The following is a 22,502-nucleotide window of genomic DNA, read 5'->3' as shown; positions in this document are numbered from 1 at the left end:
ACCTCTATTCTTAATATGACTATCACTTGTTACACTTAGAAGTCACAGTCACAAAGGTAAGGTGTTAGTTGCTGGCTCACAGCCATTTCAATAGTTCTGACCATTCGGTTTTAAAATGGACATTAAGAAGTAGAGTGTTCAAGTATAGCTAAAAATAAAATTATGAGCACAGATAAATTCTCTAAAGAAGAAAAAAGATCAGAGAGATGGAAATAGAAGTAACAGGATGTGATACAAATTAATTACATAACAAAGACAGCTCAGAGCTGCTATTTAAAACTAGGATATTTAAGAAGGGATGAAATATTCCCATACGCTACATAAAAAATGTTGCAGAAATCATTGTAAAAGGATGTAACAGATATCAGAGGCTATGCAGTAAAAATGTAATGGTAACAATAAAAAGGTTGGAATTTCAAATAAACTAGATGACCCATGAGTTGATGCCCTTGAGAGACATTAAACCTAACAGTTATGATTTAAACAAGAAATGTTTTACACTAGTCTGAATTAAAATGCAAATCTAAAGAACAGGCAAAGTGAAATTTGCAGTGGTGACCCATACCTTGGCCTGCAATTTAAACATGGATCATCTTCACAGAAGGTTTGCAATCAAAATAGAAATTCCACATCCCTGGGAGCTGAATGGAAAGCAATGGGGAAACAGATGTGCCTATAGTGCAGAACCAAGTCTGAACCACACACGACTATTGTGAGAAGAGACCAATACTCCTACTGCCAGCTGGCAAATACAGGGAGCCAGAACAAGCTCTTTCACATAGTCACTGAAGACGACTCAATTCCATGATTACAAAACCAACCCCTGCCATAACACAAGCAAATCTGCCTCAAGAACTGCTTTTACTGATCAAGCCCCTGGAAACAAAGTAGTTAAGTGATTAACATTAGCCATGCTTACCTCCACTATCAGAGAACCTTTATTGTTAGATATAGTATTTATCTTTATTGTAAGACCGAAAAGCATTTAGAAATAGCCTATAAAATCAAAATATACCTTAATTTTACCTATATACATATACACACACCGAAAATGTAGGCATGTCTGAGAAAGAACTGTAGGAGACACTGACATTTATGTGTTTCTGACACCTTACCTGGACGAGATGGATTAGGGTGGTTAGAATGGCACATCGTAGCATATTGTGTTCCTCACTCTGTTTCCAAAGGAGCGGTAAATACTGAACCAAACATCCTACATATGGTTGTATCTGAAGTTCAGAAGACAAATTTGTTTCTTAATGTGTGGAACAAGGCCATCAATTTATCCCAAGCATGATTTATGAAACATTTAAGAGCTGCTTTTTTCATAGTAAAAACACAGTTCGCTTTAATTTACTCCCTCTCCTCTTTCTAAAACCCTGTATTCCGTACTCTATGACTGAAGTAACCTCTGACTGCACAGCATTTTGAAAAGAACACATTACTTAGGGTAATATTTGTGCATGTCAATTGGGCCTAAGTAGTAAACAGAACACACAAAAAAATACTTAATTTGATAACCAGATATATTTTCATCTTAATATATTCTTCACTTCAGCGTAATTCCTAAGACGCAGTAAAAAAAACCCCAAAACGCTGAATAAGCTCTGAAGTTATCCATCCTTTGAGCAAGGGTTGGACTATATGCCTCCAGAGGTATGTCCCAGCCTAAAGTTTTTCTGTGATGTTCTACAATACTAAAAGGTTAATCTATTTGTCTTCTAAAGTATTTAATTAGGAATTAACCAGATTTAAAGGTTCTTTCTCAACTTGTTTTTTTCTGCTGCTTCTCTTAACTGATCTAAAAAGGCAGGGAAATCTGTTGTCATGTTGACTTTTTTTCTACAAGGGACAATTAGGAAAGCTTCATTTGGTGGTCAGACAGGATTACTTGAGAAAGGAGGTAAACTCAATTATGTCTGTCCTTAAAACAGCCACCCCGTGAAAAAAAAACTGAGTCAAAAGCAGTCAACAAATCCTTTTTTAATTTTGCAAAAACTTCTTCAATTTCTTTATGTGTAAGCTGAAGAATATAATTTAACACTACGAAGGAAGTACTGAAAATTCCCGATGTGAACTTGAAACTTTTCATGCAGTTAAGGAGAGTGCTGTACAGGCACCCGTGATCCCTATCAGTACCAATGAGAGATTACCAATTTGACTGTGTGGTCCCTAGGAGTGTGGAAGAGTGTGGAACATCTTGTTCCCTAAAATGTCTCTCCTGATATGTAAGATTTAATAAAACCCTAGTTCAGATACAAGATGATACAATTAGAATAAATTACTATTAAAAAAAAGAAAATTGCAAGAAAAGCAGTAAGATAAGCAGTTAAAGACTTTCTGTGCTCTAAAAGGTGAGCCAATAAAAAAAATCCAAAGTAAATAAAGTAGTAACCGAGCAAGAACATTTTACAGAAAAGACAAACAAGAACTGAAAAGTGAAAAAAGAACCAAGTAATGTAAACAATGCAGGCATCTACCAAAAACAATAACCAGTCTATTAATTCATGACATTTTTCTCCTATTTTTGTAAAAGCCAAAAATATCAAGTCCTCCTCTGTGTTCTTAGTACAAAGCAAACACTGAAATGTATCTTAAAAAAAAATACCTGCATATTGACTCTTTCAATCACACAAGACAGAACGTGAAGAACATGCATTTTGGTATCACATTGTGTTACTTCCTGAAGTAGTTGAAAGAGCAGTGTAAACATGGATTCCAGATACTACAAGAAAAATAAACAATTACAGATTAGACCACCACAAATAAAACTGGTGACATGGATTGGTGATTTTCCTGTGTGATTATAACTTCAAGACATCCATGAACTTTAAAAGACACGTACAAAGTGTGCAAAATGTTAGTCTCATTTGGAAAAATGCACGCTAGCCAATCACTGCCTAAACAAGAATAAAAAAATTCAGATATGCTCTTATGTAACAGTTCACACATGATCAGTTTGAGCATATATCCTTTTCACGTTTTGGTAAGCGTGAACACAACTTCACAGATAAAATACAATAAATAAAGCTGAAGGCTGTCTCTCTAGAAGAAGCACTTTGTTAAGAGCCAAACCAAAGGAAAGCCTTCCAGCTTTGGGGTCAGTAAATAAAATTTATATAGTGAACTCAAAAAGACATCTTAAACAATTCCAATGGTTACAGTGTAGATGCACTCTGCATTTTTATTTTGTTTATTCTTAAGTGAGTTGCAATGAACATGGAAGTCAACTAAATAAGAAAAAGCACCTGCTAAATTTGAGTGATCCAAATAAATCTTTGCTGTATTTATTGCTAACATTTCATTGTTTACCTAATGACAATAGTAACGACCACTGCAAAGAACACAAATATAGAAGACTGAGAAATTCTGTGGGTTTTTTAAAGGCACTATTTAACCACATGCTTATATTTAGTATTTGCATGAAACAGCAAGTTGGAAAGTAGTGTGTGAAATAGGCATACTGGAAAGCCACACTACTGTGGAGATGTAATTATTAAAATACAGCATTCATATTGTCTTAGCATGAAGAAACCTGCATCTGATAACACACGGTATATATAGTACTAAACACAATACTAGGAAGTTGCAATAGTCATAACACTAAAAGGGTTTGAATTGTCTCTCTGTATATTTGCACATTAGCAACCTTAGCAGCAGCAGTATGAAGACTGGGGAAAAAAAAAAAAAAGACATACACACGTACTGATTACTAAATAGTGTGGTTTAAAATGAAAATGATGGGTTTTTTTTCCTGCTTTCTCTATGGATCTGTCTGCTTATCAGAATATACCCATATAAATGCTCTTACCGGTAAGAACTGGTCAGTTCTGAACTCGAAGTCATCTACAGGTAAACAAACATTGAGGAAAAATACAGATTGCAGATGGATACAAGACTCAAGCAAATATTCCACAGATACAGAAAAATTATAATGTGAAGAATTTGGTACCAAGTTTAAAATTATTTATTTTCTGGTAACTCTGGAAACTAATCAAACATTTTTGCCAATAAAAGGATATTTAACTTCAGTGTCGTAGCTGTCTCAATACGGACCTGAAAGACAGAAGTAAAGAAGCATCATGCATACATCCATTAAACTTTTTGATATCTCTGACAATATCAAACCAGCTGCTGTTTTGGCAACTGAATCATCCTATGCATTCTGTCCTCCTCTAAGAAACATAGTTAGTTCAACTAAAACATATTAATTTGCTTTTAGTATCCTTTACATTTTTATTTGGCATTGCTATAGTGGTACCACCTGGAGAAACTACTAGGGCAAAATCTTCATGAAGGTCACAAAAGAATTAAAGAAGATATCTAGCCTGTTATAAAAACTCCTGCAATAGAAAAGGAATTTAGTACGGAATTATCTTATGGCTTGCTGTCACCCAAAAAGTATGTATGGGCTTGTTCTTCCCTGGTAGATGGTTCAGATGCTCAGAAAGCATTAAGTGAAAACAGTCACAACGTTGACACAGAAACACATCCTGCTCTACTAAAGCTGTCTGCAATCACAGAAATAACTGTTATGATTGTCAATTACTAACACTTAAATAACAAACTAGCTAGGTTCATTTGTTGGCTGCCAGGTCTGTTTGTTTAAAAATAAAACCAAAAGAAACAGTCTTGAAACCAGCTTCTCAACTCAACCTCACCTGCTAGTAAAGTGAAATTGTAGCTTAAAACCGCAGAATTTTATTCAACAGCTTACCAACCAATGCCATTTATCATATTCTACCAGCAGATAATTATGTTGATGCTTAAATAATACTGTATACTGCAGAGACTAGCCACAGAATAACCCTGTTATACCTACACAGAGTGTTCATTTGTTTATAAATTAATCTGAAGACACTTCACAACTGTCGCCCTACAAAGCGGACTGTTGCTGTTGCCATTCATTTCCCCACCAAAGACATCACCTAGTAAATACTTTAAGAGCTCGTCTCATGTTTTTGACCTTGTTGCTCAACATCTCCCCAGTTCAACACCCCCTCAATTCCCAACAGATTATCTTTTGCAAGACACAACAGACTTTAAGGTATGATGTCATTAAATTCCAAATCAAGTTCACACAAGGTATGGTATTTAAGATTCACCTGTGTTTACAGAACAAATGTGTAATCCAAAACATCACTTACTATACTTACCACTAAGTCCTGGTCTTGAAGCAAGTTACGAATTGCCTCATATAACACAGGTCTCAAGTCTGATTTGAATTTTACAGAAATCCACTGTCCAATCAGCCAAATTACTCGTCGGCGTATTGGTTTGTATCTTTAAAATCAGGGAAAAAAATTGTACTCATTAACCCATTATACTTGCTGTTGTTGAATACTTAGATGAAAAAGAAATTTAAGAGTCACTAGGAAAACAGCATTCTTCAAAACAATGAGTAAAAGATTTAGTTTGTCAAGATCAACTTTAGAACTTTAGTACAGAATTCCTTTTCATCAAAATTCTTCACTAGAAGGTTTAGTATCCAGCTTAGTCTGAAAAAGAATTTTTATCCTAAATGACTGAATCTTGAAGGTCTCACTAGAGATACAGTTTGTTCTTCAAACAGCACACCAATAAAATAAACAAACAATAAATCTTATATTTATTACTGCCATCACGGCACCTACTGCTTTCACCAGTTTCGAGCAGTTTCCTTGACATTCCTTTTATGCTCAAAATTTTAGGTCAGATCAATTTAAAAATGCAAACTTAACTACTGCATTACAGCAACAGCTGGAGTATTTCATGTCATCAGTCTAAAACTATCCTCAGAAAAAAATGACATTAGCTTTAGAGTCAACAGGACGAAAAACCAGGACAACAATAAGCTGAATTGCCTAACAATGACTGAGAAAAGCACTCCCGACAGCTGCTGGTTTTCTCTGCTGATCAGGAACAGTAGGTCAGCTTTAAATGTTTAACCTGCACATACAAAAAGCTATGGAAGATGAATCCTATACAAAATTTTTAACTAGAATTCTTTTGCCTAAATATATTTTCCATTCGATGAACTTCTGCCTTGTAAGCCATCAAGACAGCAATTTAAACTGAAGTTACTGAGGCTTCTTTACATTTAATAAATGTCATTCATTAAACATTCCATAACCGTGAGATAATTAACAAAGCACACCTTCTGAGAACAAGAAGGTTGTGGAAGTAGCATGTATGCAGCAGTTCACTCGTCTGGAACATAAAGCTAAAAAGCAGTAGAAGTATTCCAGTGTTGTCACATCAATACTTTTTCTCAGCAGGAAAAGTTGCCTTAAGATTTAATTACTGCAAAAAACTGTAGTCAATAAATTACTATCCTATTACAGAAAAGTTTCTCCTTAATTAGTACAAAACTAAATGTTATAACAAGTGATAAATTTGGCAACGCAATGTTTCTAAAAATCTTTAAGAATATTTTTTCATTAATCTCCTTTTTCTCCTACTGCTATAGTCATGGTTGACAGTATCAACTGAATAATGGGCCATATATGATTTATTTAAAGAAGGTGTGCTCATGTTTATCTGAGGAGACCCTTATTGTTAACTTGAGGATGTACTAAATCCTTAAATTAACTTGAAGATGCACTACATCCAAATGGGTGACAGGGAGTGTGCTAATTGTCCAGGCACAAGATATGTTAATAATGTTAACCTGAAGATATACTAAATCATTGAATGAGAATGTGTTAATTGTCCAGGTTCGAGATATGTTAATGACTTCCCAGACTGTTAATGAATAGACATGTGTGACTTGTATAAAGAGGGGGCTGAAGGGTTCCCTCGGTGTGCATGACTTGGGTGGAGCGATCCCCCATGCACCCAGCGCTGCCGAATAAAGATAGCCTCTGCTCGCCTGAATATTGCTGACTGATTCTTCAACTCACAACAGACAATGAAACATTCAAAGAAAACAAAACACAGCAAATGCTATGGTCACTGCTAACAAGACATAGGTTTGTGCTGCCAAACATGAACTAGTTTGTGAACATGCATGCTAATCACCACGAGGCATTCTGTGGGGCAGCAGATCATGCCCCCCAGTCCACTTGATCTGAACTGCATATGTATTCCTGAAGCTGTCAATAAAGCAGCACTCCATTGAAACTACTATTACCATCTCCCCTTATTGACATGGTGGCCTCCAATGATGCTGGAGTAGAAGCACTTAAAGCAAACAAGGCTTCAGACAAAGGATAACTATAGAACTTCTGCACACTTCTGTTCCCAGAGGAATTTCATCCTGGGACATCACAAACTCCAACCAAATGGTTAGACAGGTGTCTGACTGACTGTAAGTACAACCATATCAACTGTAGAAGACTTCTGTCAGTTTTACTTATGCTGTTTGTGGATATAATGAAAATACTAAAACCAGCATGTGCTGCAAATACCATGGTGGCTTTGTTCAGAGATCAGTGCTGGTGTGGCATAATAACAAAGGATCAATCATTCACAAAAGTGCTCTCATTTTTCCTGCTCTTCTGACATTTAACCTAACCATTAGAAGTACTTGGCCACTGGTAGACAGCACAGTGAAGTTGAGATCAAAGACTAATGAGAGAACGAGTAAGAACATTAGTAGACACCAGGTAGACAACTGTGGCAATCATTCTGTGACTCTGAATTAAGGTTATACATCTAAAAGTAATTAATTTTTTATAAAAGTGCATGGTAATGAAAAGAAACATTTTGATATTACTAAGTTTAGCAGGATTTTCCACTCTACGTGAAATCGTACTGTATTTGTAAATCAGGAATTTTTAACTAGCATTTGAAGAGTATTATCAAACGAATCAGGTAACAATTATGTCTGGGACAAACTGCAAAGGTAGGAGAAAAAAAAAACAGTAGAATTCTTCAAAGGACACTAGGGTCACTGCTAATGACTGATGAAAGAAACAGGACATATTTCTTCAGAGTCAAAGGATGATTTGGAACTCATCTGATGAGGATTAGCAGGTACAAATGCAGTCACTGTCCTTCTGCAGAGGGAAGAGTGACAGTTTGAGGAACAGGGAGGACACTGTCTTCTAGTCTGTAGAGATGGACAGCTCGGTCTGTACTCAGATGTCAAAAAAAAATATCTTTCAGAACACCCCATGATATCTGCTAAACTAAAAAAAAGGTACCCATGTGAAGGCCATCCAAGTGCAAGGGACCTTGGCAAGAAGGAAAATCCACAGCAGATGGGCTATATAACACTCTATGTAGAATCAGCCTGTAATCATTCACACTTTACAACACAACCCTAATAGTTACTTCCCCACTTTACTGCTGGCAAATTTAACAGAACAGTGCTACAAAGGGCTTGTATTTAAACTAGGAGAGAAAAGCAAATCACTACTTGGGCTAAGCTAGGTTTTACAGAGATTACCCAACAGGTTTCGGTTGGACTTTTCTGCCTAAAGGGCGCCGGGGTCCCAGGAGACCTAAATACCTTCCTTTAAATGAGCAAAGGTGGTTGTCCTGAGAAAGTTTAGTCAAACTCAAATATATCCAAAAGGACAGCCATAATATTTCTACAGAACTCTCAAAGTATCCGCTACACAGCAATTTAAACAAACAGAAACTGTCAGGAACACTGTCACTTCTGTGACTATCAGTTATCTATGTCATACCTCTGCTCACTTAGTAGATATGTTTAAATACTGAGTATTTTTCAAGCCTTGCAATTATGACATTATACATTACCAGATTTGTTTCAACACTTCATATTTAAATGATGAAGGCATAACAATCCAAGGTGTTTACCTGTTATGAGAAACCTGTAGTTCTGCTAACAGTTGATTTTTAAACCACTGATCAAAATCCACACTATCAAATAGTTCATAAGCAGCCAGTCCAACAGCATTATACACTGGGGGGAAAAAAAGTTATGCTTTTTTAATTTAATGTGCAACATTTAATTTGTAATACTAAATAATTGGACTGATTTAAGTTTCAAAAAACATTTTTGATAACCTGAACGTAATAAAAAAACAAAACTAAAGCACATCTTTCTGAAGAAAGATATTACATGTCTATGCAATTGTACAAAAATTATAGGAAAACTACATGTAAAATCTTGGTAGCTAAGTAACCTGCCATTTCTTTATATGGAATGCATTTTGGGTTGTTTAAAAAAATATTGCAACAGTTATAACGAAAAACTGTAAACTAAAGTGTGCCTTATAAACATAATTGTTTACAGAAACACCTTTACAATGGTGAAGGGAACTCTGAAGGGCATTTTAGTAAAAGAACGGTATTACACAAGGCAATTCAGACTCCTGAAAGTAGTTAACAGCCATAAGAACAATTAAGATCTTATTCTAACATCAAAAATGGTTCCATCAGAGGTCTTAAACGATTCTTTTCTTTTGGCATAAAATCTCCTTACTTGTAAAATGGACGGAGTATCTCCATGGAAGCACTGTAGCTCATTTATTTGCAGAGAGAATAGGACAGTAAAAGGGATTGTCTAAGGGCTTGTTTCACAAAAAAAGCTGAAAAAAGCACCATATTTTTACATAAGCATTTTGAAAAGTGAAGACTGACATCAAGTGAAAAGAGAAATAGGATTTAGGTCCTACTTTCCAAATGTCTTAAAAAAAATATCTTGTAAATTCTTCACAAAATCTTTAGTTGAGCACATACACAAAAGCGGCTCTGTTACTTCAAAGTAAAGCAAACATAATTTACCAGCATCCTTAATCAGTACAGCATTGGTATCTTCCACGTTGGTAGATCCTAAAAGATAAAGTTAAAATAAAGAAAAAAGCATAACTAAAAATGCAAGCGACTTTGCACTTATACAATTCAAATAAATATGCTGTGAATCAAGACTGCTTAACTGTTCTTGTTTCATTCACAAATTCACCTATTTCAGTTTCAGTATTTTCTTCAGTGAACATACTAACATCAAATCTCTGCTTTCATACCCTACTTTTGATTGACTTCAGAACCGAACATTTTTAACAGCAACATGCAAGTAAGTCAGAGGCATTTAATTTAAATTAACAGACTCAAAACCTGCAAATTGCTGGACTGTCAATGACGTGGAACTATTTCCAACAGAGTCCTAGACATAGTCCCTATATACTTTACTTACGTGTGCATGTGTGCTTACAGCAAAGATTTCCCAAAATACTAAGAATTAATGAATTCTTAATATCATCTATTAATTCAACAGCAACTCTCACAAAAAAGGCTACTAGGGGCAAAAAGAAAAAAAAAAGTATGTGTGTCTTTCAGCATGGAAGTATTAACTTCCATAATTCTTGGAAAAGAATGAAAAACTGTCATCCTGCTGTAAGGAACATTTTACCATTTCCTGTATCACAGCACAGCAAGCCATCTTGAAACTTACGTACATAAAATATTTTATGAAAAAATTCTGTGAAGTCAGAAGCCACCCTCAGAAAATTACTATTATTTCAATTTAATAGAACATACAGATCCATTCTGGTAAGTTCAAATACAAAATACTGAAGTCAGGTCAGATACAACCTGGGGAAGCAACCTAAACTGAAATGACAGGGAAAATTAAGTGGGAGCTACCATGCTCATTACCTTTCATGGCCACTATAAAACTTAGTTTGAGGGCAAACAATCATAGAAGAGAACAGAAAGAAAACTTGAATAATATCTCAGTCTATAAAAACTTCAATCTTCATGCAGGAAAACGTCAAAGTTTTAAAGCCAATTCTTCAGATTCAGAAAGTCCTCTAGACTCTCCAAAATGACAGCTTAACTTGAACTTTTTCTTTCTTTTAAGGGTTTTTGTTCCCCAGGATCTTTGCAGAGACATGGCAGAACTACCATTTACTGTCTTGCAACATTTGAACGCGAAGTTTCCAGCAAAACAACCTACAGACCTTATTAAGCTTGTTGAACGCTCTCAAGGCGGCCTGAAACCTCATGACAGTAGAAATGCCCCAATCTTTGTCAGTCATCTACAATAGTTATGACAAAAAGTAAAGAATCCTTAGGATTCCCTCCTCCTATATACACACTACATTTTCCTTGTGGTAGGTTTAGAACTGATTTTGAAATACTAACAAGTTCTTCCAAAAATACACAGTGAATGTACTATGTAAAGCTAGATATCATAAAGTAGAATTGTTTAACAGTTGACAAAAGCAAATATAAAGAATTCTACGCTTTACAGTTCCTTTATTTTTTAAAATACTTACCTTGTAGACTCTGAACCATTTCTAAAAGCACAGGGGTAAGCGTCTGATTGTATTCATGGAAGATATCAATAAAAAGAACTTCTGTGCACGGCTGAAAAATACAAGATCTCTTTTAGAATCTATCAAAATAAAGGCAATTAAAATACACTATGCTAAAATCAAGTGCTGAATATCTCACACAAAATGTCACCACTTAAAACGCAATACCCTGTAGCAAAATTAGTATTATACGAAATACCACCCTTCCTAGTATACAGTATGCCTAACACTAGCAAGACTCTGACGACTGTATCTATATCAGCCAGCTCTGCCACAGAAGAAAAACAGCTCTGTGGAGAGAAATAGCTGGTGCTGAGAAGCCAGTGACTACGCTGTATGTCATAGTTTCTTTCTGGATTATGTAATAGCTGAGTCATATGGACTGAACACCCATTTGCACCTGGAACACACTAGATGCACAGGGTGGGGTTTTTTTTTTTAGTTTTAAAATGAAAGTAACCCAGAAAACAAACCTTGAGCTCTCCCTCCAAAGGAAACCACAGCAGTGATAGCTGGAAGATTCACTACAACAGCATACTTTTGATCTGAACTAAAACGTTAATAGAGAATCATAGAATCATTTAGTTTGGAAGAGACCTTTAAGATCATCAAGTCCAAACATTAATCCAGGACTGCCAAGTCCCAACAGTAAACCATGTCCCTAAGGACCGCATCTATGCTTTTTTTTGAACACTTCAGGGGTGGCGATTTCACATCCCTGGGAAGCCTGTTGCTGCATCTAAAACTTTCTTCATTCATCATGCCTACTAATGAAGTCCTAAGTGGTAGTAAGTTGCCAGTTTGAAGAAGAGACAACTTCTACTGGGCTTAATCATAGTCAGATACTACACAGTACAAACACCTGACAAAATTCCTTTTCTCTCCCTCCCAAAATTCCAATGTATTTCAGCATGTTTGAACATTATAAAGGAACAAACTTAATTTACACTAATTCTAGTTAAATTTCTTTAACTAAGTATTTTTTGAACTAAGTATTTTTTTGAATAATATTTCTTTATTTTAAAATCTAAAAAATAAATATTCTAAAATGAATTCTTTAACTAAGTATTTTTTTGAAAAGCATAAGCTTATCTTTCTACGAAATATCTTTTCTCTTGGTTACAAGGCTACCAAGACATGCATGCAGAAATGCTGAATGGTTTTCAAATTGAAACACTTACCCTGAGACTGTACTTCCAAGAATCTCCTCCTGTCTCTTCTACAGCTATTATTTCACAAAGAGAAAAAGTATTATTTCACTATGGTTCAAATCGTTTCATATTTAGATATGTGGCTATCACAGACCACTGAGAAATCTGTTGTTAACAAAACAATCTCTAGAGGCAGTATCTGTACATGTAACAAGACTGCAGAAAATAAAACAGCCAATATGGCAGTAACGAACTTGCGGAGCCAACCTGGATATGAAACTTTTACACCAGTATCTAAATAAACTGCAACCAACTATACAACGTTTCTTACTGAAGCCTTCTGGGTCTTCCTCCCACATGGTTAATTCTTCATTTGTCAGCAGAAAATAGTGAGTGACTAGTCTCCTACATATTTCCATTAGTGTGGGGTATGTGAAAAATGCTGTCTTTATCTTATGCGCTTCAAGAGTTTCAGGACTGCTATCTGAAATAAGACACAGAAAATTCCAAATTACAACTAAGCAGCTTAATGATCAAACAGTAATCTAATAAAATTAGAAAGAAATCAACAGAAGTTCTTATCCTCAGAGGAAAAGAGAAAGAAAATATATATTTTCATGGCAAACTTTCATAACAGACTTTCAGGTGGTACCTTTTCAAAGCAACTTAAAACCCAAAATTCATTTACTTTTAAGAGAGTTCTCTAACAGCACAATTAGACTGAAGGGTTGTGATGGCTTCACAAAGTATTTATAACATTCTTCAGCTAATATGTAGATGAAAAAACTTACCCTGCTGCTTTTGGTGTTTTGGTTTTTTTATTTAGCATTACTGAATTTAAAAACAGACAGAATGCAAAGGAAGATTTATTTATACTTATTCATAAAGTTTATCCAGATCCAATCTTAAAAATAAATTGGGGTTTTTTTAAGAGTTAATATTGGTTAAATAAAGCAGCAATATAACTAAGTACTGTATACTATAGAACCAACAGGAACACTGTATGTCAGGCAGAAATTAAGAAAAATTTTCTAATTTTTTTAATCAACTCGTTCTCAATGAGTCAAGGGCTATAGCTTTTATCAGAACGTGCTATATTCTTCTCGTCTCAAGTGACCACATTTCTATTTCAAAAACTCAGACACAATTACAAACTTTTGCACATATAAATTTCTGTTAATAATCAGTGGATTTAGGACAATCTAATATATTATAAAATTAAGGAATAACACTGAAATATATCAGTACTTTGAAGAACTTTTAAATGCTGGGTTTGTGTCATCTTTCTGAAACATATCAGTATATTCACAAAACTTCTATTCCCCCAAGTATAGAAAGAGAATGCTAATTGTAATCTAGTCATTGCCAAATGGTAAACCAATGTGGAAGGTCAGTTTGTTGTTTTGGGTTTTTAATATAGTTCACTTCCATTTTTCATTACACATCCATACATACAACAGTGTATGAATTATTCAGAATGAAACACAGTCCTACTAAGCAGAACATATAATTTCCTTTATATACGATTCCACATCAAATTTACTGTGTTTCTGTATTTCAGAGTACTAGTATTAGTTAATCACACCAAATAACCCATTTTATCAAACATTCCTCAATGGAAAGATGCATCAAACCAGCTGATGAAAATAAACCGAATTCCATACCTCAACACTTTTTAAAACCAAAGATCATCACACTCCTTGTGTACTAAAAATTACTTTAGCAAGTCAACATATATATATATATATAAATAAATATTTTAAACATCAAAATAAGAATTATCTACATAGAGAAAAGCTTACATTGCTAACTATTCAAACATTCAATGCTTCAAAAGAATGTCTTAAAGGAGCTTTACTGTTGGGAACAACTAGCAAAACGTTTCTCAAAATATAAAAATGTTTTTAGTAAATAGCAGCAATACCTTCAATATTTTTGGATGGCTTGTATGCATAATTTTTTACAATCATCTTAATAAGATTCATGCACTGTACAATAAATTGCTCAAATACAATTCCTTCGCCAGCCTCTGTGAAAGCATAGCTTACAGCAAACTCCAGTGACCTCTGAATCAAAGGTGTGAATGAAAAAGGATGTTGATCCAGGAAGTCCAAAAGCTAAAAATTAAGGAAGTAGAACAGCAAGAAAAAGAAATCAAATCACTTTTCATACAACTCTTATTATAAACTAGTTATCAAAACTAAGTGATAATTTATACACGATTACAGAAAAGAAAATTGAACAGACAGGAATTTAGGAAGAGATCAGTATTAATGGTAATAAAGCATTATTTTGCCGTGCAACTCTTGATTCATGTTAAAAATTACCCTTTTTTAAGATTAAGGAACAATATGCATTTTCAACTAGACCAGCCTCCTAGCAACACAGTATATAAAACATACCAGCCACACTTAAAACCCTGAATATTTTAGCAGACAACTCATCCCTATTAGAATTATTTTAACTGAAAGAGGCATGAGGGAAATAACTTTTTTATTATTTTTTCTCCCCCTCCACTGCAGTACAAGCACTTGCTTCTTCAACTTCTTTCCCAGCTAGCTGTCTGGAACGCACTGGTCAGTTCCTTTTATCTCCTCTACTGCTGCAAAAATGCCTAAGCCTAAATGTTTGCAGCTGAATTTCTACAGGTGGTAGATTATGTACTTCCCTACACTTTTACGAAAAAAGATACACGTGCCTCACATACTTTGCTTATTAGTTCACAGTAAGAAGTACTATGACAAAGACAAAAATGTTGGGCCAGAGCGCCTTCTGTTCGATTTTTGTGAAGCCAACAGATGCCTCCCACTTCTGATAATTATGCTGAATACTTAAATAAGATCCATGGCCCCAAAATAGAATCTGAAAACAATGGGAATTCTTTAAGTTTGACATCTTTTAAAAACAGAGCAAGTGACAATGCTAAAATTACCTTCTGATAATATATGTAATTAATGGTTGCACAAAATTAGCTGACAACTCCAAATATATATTATGTAATACAAAAGTCACAAAGGTTAGGACAGTCTTCGTTAATTTTCTTTCGATAAACTGAAATTGGCCAGTTATTTAATAGAACTAACAGGGCCTTAGAAACAGCAATCTAACAAACTAACAACAAAAGATAAAATACCAACATTTTAGCCTAACTTCCAGAATTCTTTTTTGAGCAAAATCCTAGCTATATAATTTACTTATGGAATGCATTTAATTTTGTTTGAGCTAAGGAAACATAACTTATGTCAGCACCAGTAAAGAGACACCCTTGAAATACTTTCAAAAATGTATTTTACAACAAAGATGTTTTAAGTTGCATTTCTTTAAAAGATCTGAAAACTATTGGCTTTAAGGCACATACGTATCTGAATAGGGGTGGCTCCTCCAGAACAATAAACTATTCAGTAACTGAACAGAGAATTTACTTACCACTTTAGTAAATAGAATTATAGTCTTTTCTAGACGATCTCTGCATACGTTGTCTGCTCTTATATTTCTACCTGGTAAATCAGATATTTAACAACTCTCATTTTTTCAGACTTTTCGTTCTGGATAGCTACGTTTTAAAAAATTAACAATGGAGAACAAGTTGTTTTATCTGTAGTTCAGGGATTACGGCAGCTAGAAAAAAGTTCTATGGCAGAATATATTCAAAGACAAATTCAAGGTAATAAGTACTGGGGAAAAACAAAAAGTAACCTTTAACAATTTTCTCGTTTTCAGTGAAATTCACTGTGACTGATCAGAATAAAACAATCAGGACATCATTACAGACAACTCAATGATAAAAGACAGTTAAAATAATGCAGGCAAATGCTAGCATAGACAAGCAAAAAAGCACTGAAAAAATAAAAATGCCCTTTTATTAGAACTATGGTATATCCTTACTACATAATACTACAAGCTTTCCTAGAAACTCCATCGTAAAATAATGAAGGCATAGAGGCAAAACGCATGTAATAATAAATGTAAACACTAAGCTTGTAATGTATTTATGACTGCTTTTGCAAAACAGTTTATTAATTAGGGAAGTGTAAACAGGCAGGTTCAGCTCAGTTTTTATCTTAGGACATTCAAACCCTGGAGTCCTCATGTTCTAGGAGACTATGATAACCACCAAGCTTCAGGATGGGATGGCCTCCAATTCAGCCTACTAAAGCTAGGCAGCTATCTTGCCAAAAATCAAAGGGCCAGAAAGAGCACGACTGTAGTATAGTAGAAGGGGCAAAGAGTTGCATGCAAAGAAGTCTGCAATTTAGAACAGAGATAGATTTTTGTTTAAATATTGTTTAAATTTTAGATATCTTTGTAAATAAACCATGTTGTTTATTCAAACATTGAACACAGTGGTAGTTTCTACCTTTACTAGAAATGCGGCTCAGAGCCCAGATCAGCCCCTCTCATCTAAGTACAGACTCCTGAGTCAGCAACCTTCACTAATATAAAAAATATTCTTTCTACTTAGTTTAGACACGTTCTCAGAAAAACTGTTGAATCCTTAAGGCTTTAGGATTGAACTGACAGGCTTGTTGAACCTGACAGACTTCAAATGAATGAACGGCTTGCACCAGGTCTACTACAAGTGTAAAAGCACAAAAAGAGTGAGTTCAGAAGCTACAGTGACAAACATCTGCTTTTTGCTTGCTTCAGGTAACTTCCCTGCAAAAGCACTAACACCTGCCAATTATGCTCACATTTCTGTTGACTGTGTAAACATGTGGTTGCCTGTATCAGACTATTACTCTTCCAGTTATAAAGCACATACAGCTGAATGCGGCCTTTATTTCCCATTTGATACACGCCGAAACATATAGCAAACTCCAGAAAGAAGAAAAAACATAAAATTCCAAAAGAAGAAACTTCAACATAACCCGGGTTTTAGTAGCATATACATATTTTAATAAGGATACTCTGTCAATCCATGGCTTATCTTTCATATTTTTTTTCACTGCCATTAACACACCAAGTATAATTTTGGTGGAATTCTAGTTTGTCCATATAAAAGATTTTTACTGAAGCCTTTTCTGACTGATTCAGCAGCATTTAAAGTAACAGCTGTGTGCATGTAAAAAATACTTTGCACCTAAATGATTATCGATGATGCACTAAACTGCATGTTTTCATCCAGCTTCTAATATTTAACAACCAATACAAGGAAAAATATACAGATACTTACTACACTCCAGAAACTGTTTTAGGCGTTCAAACACTGCATGTAGAAAACCCTAAAAATACAAAAGTATATGTTCTTTTAAAAATGAAGCTTATTTAGCACTGTACTATGAGAAGAAAGCTGAGTTCAACTGAAGTCAGTTCAGATGCGTTACAAGCTCAATCACCTTATCACTTTTAACTGAACTAGTTGATTGTCTTGTACAAACGATTTCCTCATGAAACAATTAGCTACCTAGCACACTGCATAGATGATCCAAACTGACCTTATTAGTACCACACAAACAGCACAGCATTTTTCTAGCATAACAGCCTTCATCTCAAGATTTCACCTCAGATTAATTCTATCAATGGAATTTGATAGGAAAAACATGCCATTACATCTGTCTTTAAATTAAAACATCCTTTTCAAATGATGGGGGAGAGTACATATGACATCTCCCAGTAGGCAACAGGGGTGTCACTATCATGGACACATAAATCAGAAGGGGTACCTTTTCCTTTTTTAAACATCACATCTTTTGTGTCACAGTTTAGGATGTATCTAAGATCTGACAGTTCTTAAGTGATGGCAGGAAAACTTAAGACTGTGTTGCTTATCTTCCCTTTACATAACACAAATGTGTGCCTTTCAACAATTTTTCAACATACCTCTTACACCTGAAATCATCACAAAAGATTTCTAATCTAGAACTAGAAACAGATATATGTCACTTACCATCACTTCTACATTGCAATGAGGCTCTACAAACCCATGGACTGTCAGTTTACGAAGCACTAAAAAGAAAAAGCTATTTGTGTTAGTATTTATCAACCCTTGTTCCAATAGGTTTCATAACATGACTACAATTAGAGCTACTGTGTCTTTCTTACAATTCTCCATATTTAAAAATACATTTAATTTTTGGCTTTTGGATGCCTCAGCCATACCTACCATGAATCTGATCTTGTTGAAATTACTTTAAAGTTCAGTACTTTATGTATAAAATAATGAAGAGAACTCCAAGAATTACTGAATCAAGAATTCTGCAAAAGCTGTAAGTATTCAACCTCTGAAAGGTTCTGCAGCAGGAAAAGTGCCCAGTACAGTCAACTTGGGCCCATAAGCCATCTTATGAATTTTCTCAGGTTCGCCACTGCCAGTAGGCCACATAAGGCGCATTCTGCACCTTCTGAAACAACTCAAGGCAGGTATCATCTACTTTGCAAGCACTGCAAACAAACATCTCGGTTATTCAAAGCCACAAAGTACAGTAAGGATATTTATTCATCCCATTGATAAGTACTTGAGCACCAACCTAAAAGCTAAAGCTACCTCTTCACCGAATGTAAGATGAACTGAACACATCAGAATTCATAGCTCAGCTTCTTCAGCTAAGTGCCTAAAAGACAGACAGATGCAAGCCTAAATTACCACATACATCAAACAGCATCCCGTTAGGTCCTCCACTTTCCCACCTCCTAGACTATGGCTTCTTACAACATCAGAATCGTGCATACCGAAAAACACCTTCTCCCTCTTCTGTGTGAACAATCCTCCTTCTGCCTTGTTAAAGGTACAGCTAAAATAAACCAAAATTACTGGTTTTCTCAATGGGCACAGCTCTATTAGGGAATGCATACTCTTTACTAAAGAAATCTTACTCATCCACTGGGAAAAAACTTGATTCATTGTATTTAACATCATTCTATATTATTACCTTTCAATGACAACAAGGTTCTTTCTAGTGAATTTCTGGCTCCAGCTTCATCACCTGCACAGATGTGCTGTAGGAACGTATCAGTGTGATGATTCCACAAGGAACATGCAAAGCCATAAATACCTGATGCAAGCTGCAAAAGGAAGAAAGACCAACAATAAATAATATTTGATCTCCTGAATTTGGCTACAGCGTAATAAATTCCTTAATTTTAAAGGCTATTTTAGACTGTGAAATTATTTAATCCATCTTCTTCTATATCATGGGTCACCGTATTTCACTTGCTTCTTTGTTGGACTGTTGTTGTACTGATCCAAAGAGGTTTTCCAGAAAAATATCTTGTCTTAATTTGAAGTTGTTATGATAGATTCACCTCCTTCCTTGACTACTTGGTCTTTGACTCTACTACTTTAAAGTAACTATGCAGGTCTCCTTGATTTTCGTTAAATACAGCCACAGGTCTACAAAACAGCATGAGGCTTCAAAAAAAAAACCTGTCAGCCCTCCTCATCACCTCCTCTCCCACAAGACTTAAAACTGTCTTACAGCACAGTTAATACCTAATTCAGCTTACTTACCCTGGGACACAGCAGTTACATGACTATCTCTAATAAAAATGGTATGGCACAATGCCTACAGTGAAACTAACTTTACTTTGTTGATAGCTGCAAACTATCATTTAAAAATTAAATAATTTTGCTTCAACTTACTTAAAACACAGAATGACAAATAGTTTCTAATCAGCTAGCATTGAAAATCTCAAACTTAATTTACATTGCAGTTTCCAAACAGTGCTTACCTGATAAAGTTATCTGAAGTATAAACAGAAGATAAAAAATTTCTCATTCAGTTATGGTAGCATTTGACAGCTTCACAGTTAAGGAAGAACTGCACTTAGTCTGATACGCGTTACATCAATGGAATCAAAACCACAGATGACCTGTTTATTCAGTTCCTTTGACTGAGTAAAGATGAGACAGTAGAAACTCTTGATAATTATTCAATGATGTGTTCATGGAGTTGCAAAAACACATCACAGAATAACTATCAACAGTTTCAACTTACTCATGTTTTGGGGGTTGGCTTTGGGTATTGGGGGGTATGTCTCTTAAATAAAATACACTAATACTAGCCATAATAGTAAGCAGTAACAACTCAGATTAAAAAGAAAAACAAAACACAGTTCAAAGCAGCAATAATAGTCCTAATAGTAGAATATACTCTAGATTAACCCATTTGTTTGTCATCCATTCAGTGTACCTTAGTACTAAAAAAATTGAAAACAATTGCTTTATTAAAAACTGGGGGGGACAGAATGACAAATACACAGTATCCACTAGGGAGGACCCACCACATTTTTACATTTGAAGTCATTCAACTAGCAATTATATATATATATTATAATTATAATTTTAAATATATATATACATATGTAATTTGTATTATACTGCAGGACCTAAAGACCTTGTCATGGCTACCTTAAATTCCTCTAGTCACTAAAACAGGCAAAGTGTGCTGGTGGGTGATACTGTATGAACTCACTCTAGGACAGAATGAATTTTGTAGTTAAAATGTAATGAATATAAGATACATGACATCCCCAGCCAACATCTTGTGAGGCTGTTGACATCCTGTTATCTGTCGGCATCCTAAGCTAAAACACACCCAAGGAGGAAAGACAGATAGAAGGAGCTGGTTGAAACTGGTAACTCACCCAACTCAGCATTTTCTGGCAAAAGGTAAAAAGTACACCTTGAGGAAGACCTACGGCCTTCCTCCCAAAGACCACTGCCCACATCCCAAGGACCGCTGCCCACAGTTCTTGGAAGAATTTGCACAAGCAGAAAAGACTGATAAGCTAATTAACATCCAAAGTGAGAGTAGGCGGGTTTAGGTAATGACTATGTATAGGCGTTAATTGAATAGTCATTGTTTTATGGTATAAATATAAAATAGTTAGTTACTTTAGACATGCACAATAGGCGGAAGGATCCCCCGTGCATCCAGCACTGCCAATAAAGGATACTTAGTCACTAAGAAATTTTGACTTCGTTCTTTAAATCATGGGGGTAAAAAGATACTGAAGCTAAAGAATAAAATGAATTATCTTCATAAACGAAAACTGTTCATGATGAATAGTAACAGTAAAAGCAAAGATGGCAGACCTGTTCAATGCTGGATTTCATAATTTGCCAATGATCACAAGGATTCCTATTCAGGATTCCTATTTATGACCATATTTCAAAGATTCAGCAATCTCCAAAGCAGCAAAGAAATGTGAACAATCATAAAAACCCTCAACGAAGTTCAATGGGGAGACTAAACCGAATGTTGTATATCCAGTAGCAGAGGAGGTACCCAAAACCTTCTTGTACCTTATGGCAGGACTGTAAAGAAAAGCACTTCTAGTTTAAGATGAAAGTTGCGCAAAGCTTCACAGTTTCAGGAAAAAGAAAAGTTTCAGATAAACTGTAAAAATGTAACAGCATTCTTTCAAAACCAGAGCCAAGAAGCAACAGGAAGACTCCAAAGCTTAATATCAAATGAATGAGAGGAAAACACTGTAACTTATTTTTGCGGATTTGCAATAAATTCATGGGATCACTTCTCCAGTATGTGCTATTAAAAAAAAAAAAGAACATATCCAAATACTGCAGGTTTTAAGACATAAAATCAATAAAAACAGCAGAACATTTTTATTAGATAGAAAAATAAAACTCACTGGTTTTACTTCCAAAAGACATCATCCTCATTGAATAAACTAAGTCCAGAAAAGTAGGCTCAGAAGAAAATAGAAGTTTATAAGCAGTATCACCAATATAAGCAGGTATATTTTCCTATGTGTACTAAAGCAACCAATTCTACCTTGAGGATTTTTAACATAGTTATAACTGTACTATTCACAGGAAAGATGAAGTTATAAATAAGCTGCATTTAGAATTAGCGAATCACAATTGTTATGTCATCTAACATTTTTCTCCTTAAACATCGAGTAACAGAGTTCAGCAAGGGATGCCTCGTGTAAGCAGGACCTTGTAATCTTCAAGTACCATATTACCTGAAAAATTTAACATGTGTTTCCAAAGCTGTACTAAAAAAAAAAGCTGACACTGTAACTATTTATCTGAAGGTATCAAGAAAGTTTGAAGTATTACTTAAGTTTTTAGAACTTCGCTTTTAGAACTTCCATCTTCAAATGGCTTCTTCCATAAGAAAGTTTTTTTGACTCTCCAAAAGTCACATGCCACTCAACAGATGTGAATTCCCCTTAC

At 35.0% G+C, this 22,502-nt stretch overlaps 1 protein-coding gene across 6 annotated transcripts in view; it reads right to left on the bottom strand.

The window, feature by feature from the left end:
• Nucleotides 1-22,502, bottom strand: part of IPO11 (importin 11) — a 98,431-nt gene that overhangs the window by 46,922 nt on the left and 29,007 nt on the right. For 5 of the 6 annotated variants that reach the window (XM_080372820.1, XM_080372822.1, XM_080372819.1 and 2 more), the window contains exons 9-23: nt 19,231-19,363; nt 18,249-18,307; nt 17,535-17,583; nt 15,788-15,867; nt 14,286-14,478; nt 12,693-12,845; nt 12,392-12,435; nt 11,172-11,262; nt 9,679-9,726; nt 8,749-8,854; nt 5,157-5,283; nt 4,023-4,056; nt 3,812-3,852; nt 2,609-2,725; nt 1,116-1,229 (exon numbers count right to left, since the gene is read on the bottom strand). In XM_080372820.1, the coding sequence (XP_080228946.1) occupies nt 1,116-1,229; nt 2,609-2,725; nt 3,812-3,852; nt 4,023-4,056; nt 5,157-5,283; nt 8,749-8,854; nt 9,679-9,726; nt 11,172-11,262; nt 12,392-12,435; nt 12,693-12,845; nt 14,286-14,478; nt 15,788-15,867; nt 17,535-17,583; nt 18,249-18,307; nt 19,231-19,363 (1,389 nt within the window). The remainder of the gene's footprint in view (nt 1-1,115; nt 1,230-2,608; nt 2,726-3,811; nt 3,853-4,022; nt 4,057-5,156; nt 5,284-8,748; nt 8,855-9,678; nt 9,727-11,171; nt 11,263-12,391; nt 12,436-12,692; nt 12,846-14,285; nt 14,479-15,787; nt 15,868-17,534; nt 17,584-18,248; nt 18,308-19,230; nt 19,364-22,502) is intronic. The other variant, XM_080372824.1, reaches the window with a different exon arrangement.

The sequence above is a fragment of the Falco punctatus genome (genome assembly GCF_963210335.1).
Source record: "Falco punctatus genome assembly, chromosome: Z".
NCBI lineage: Eukaryota > Metazoa > Chordata > Aves > Falconiformes > Falconidae > Falco > Falco punctatus.
Note: the sequence above shows the minus strand (reverse complement) of the source record. Positions and strands in the feature narration are given on the sequence as shown.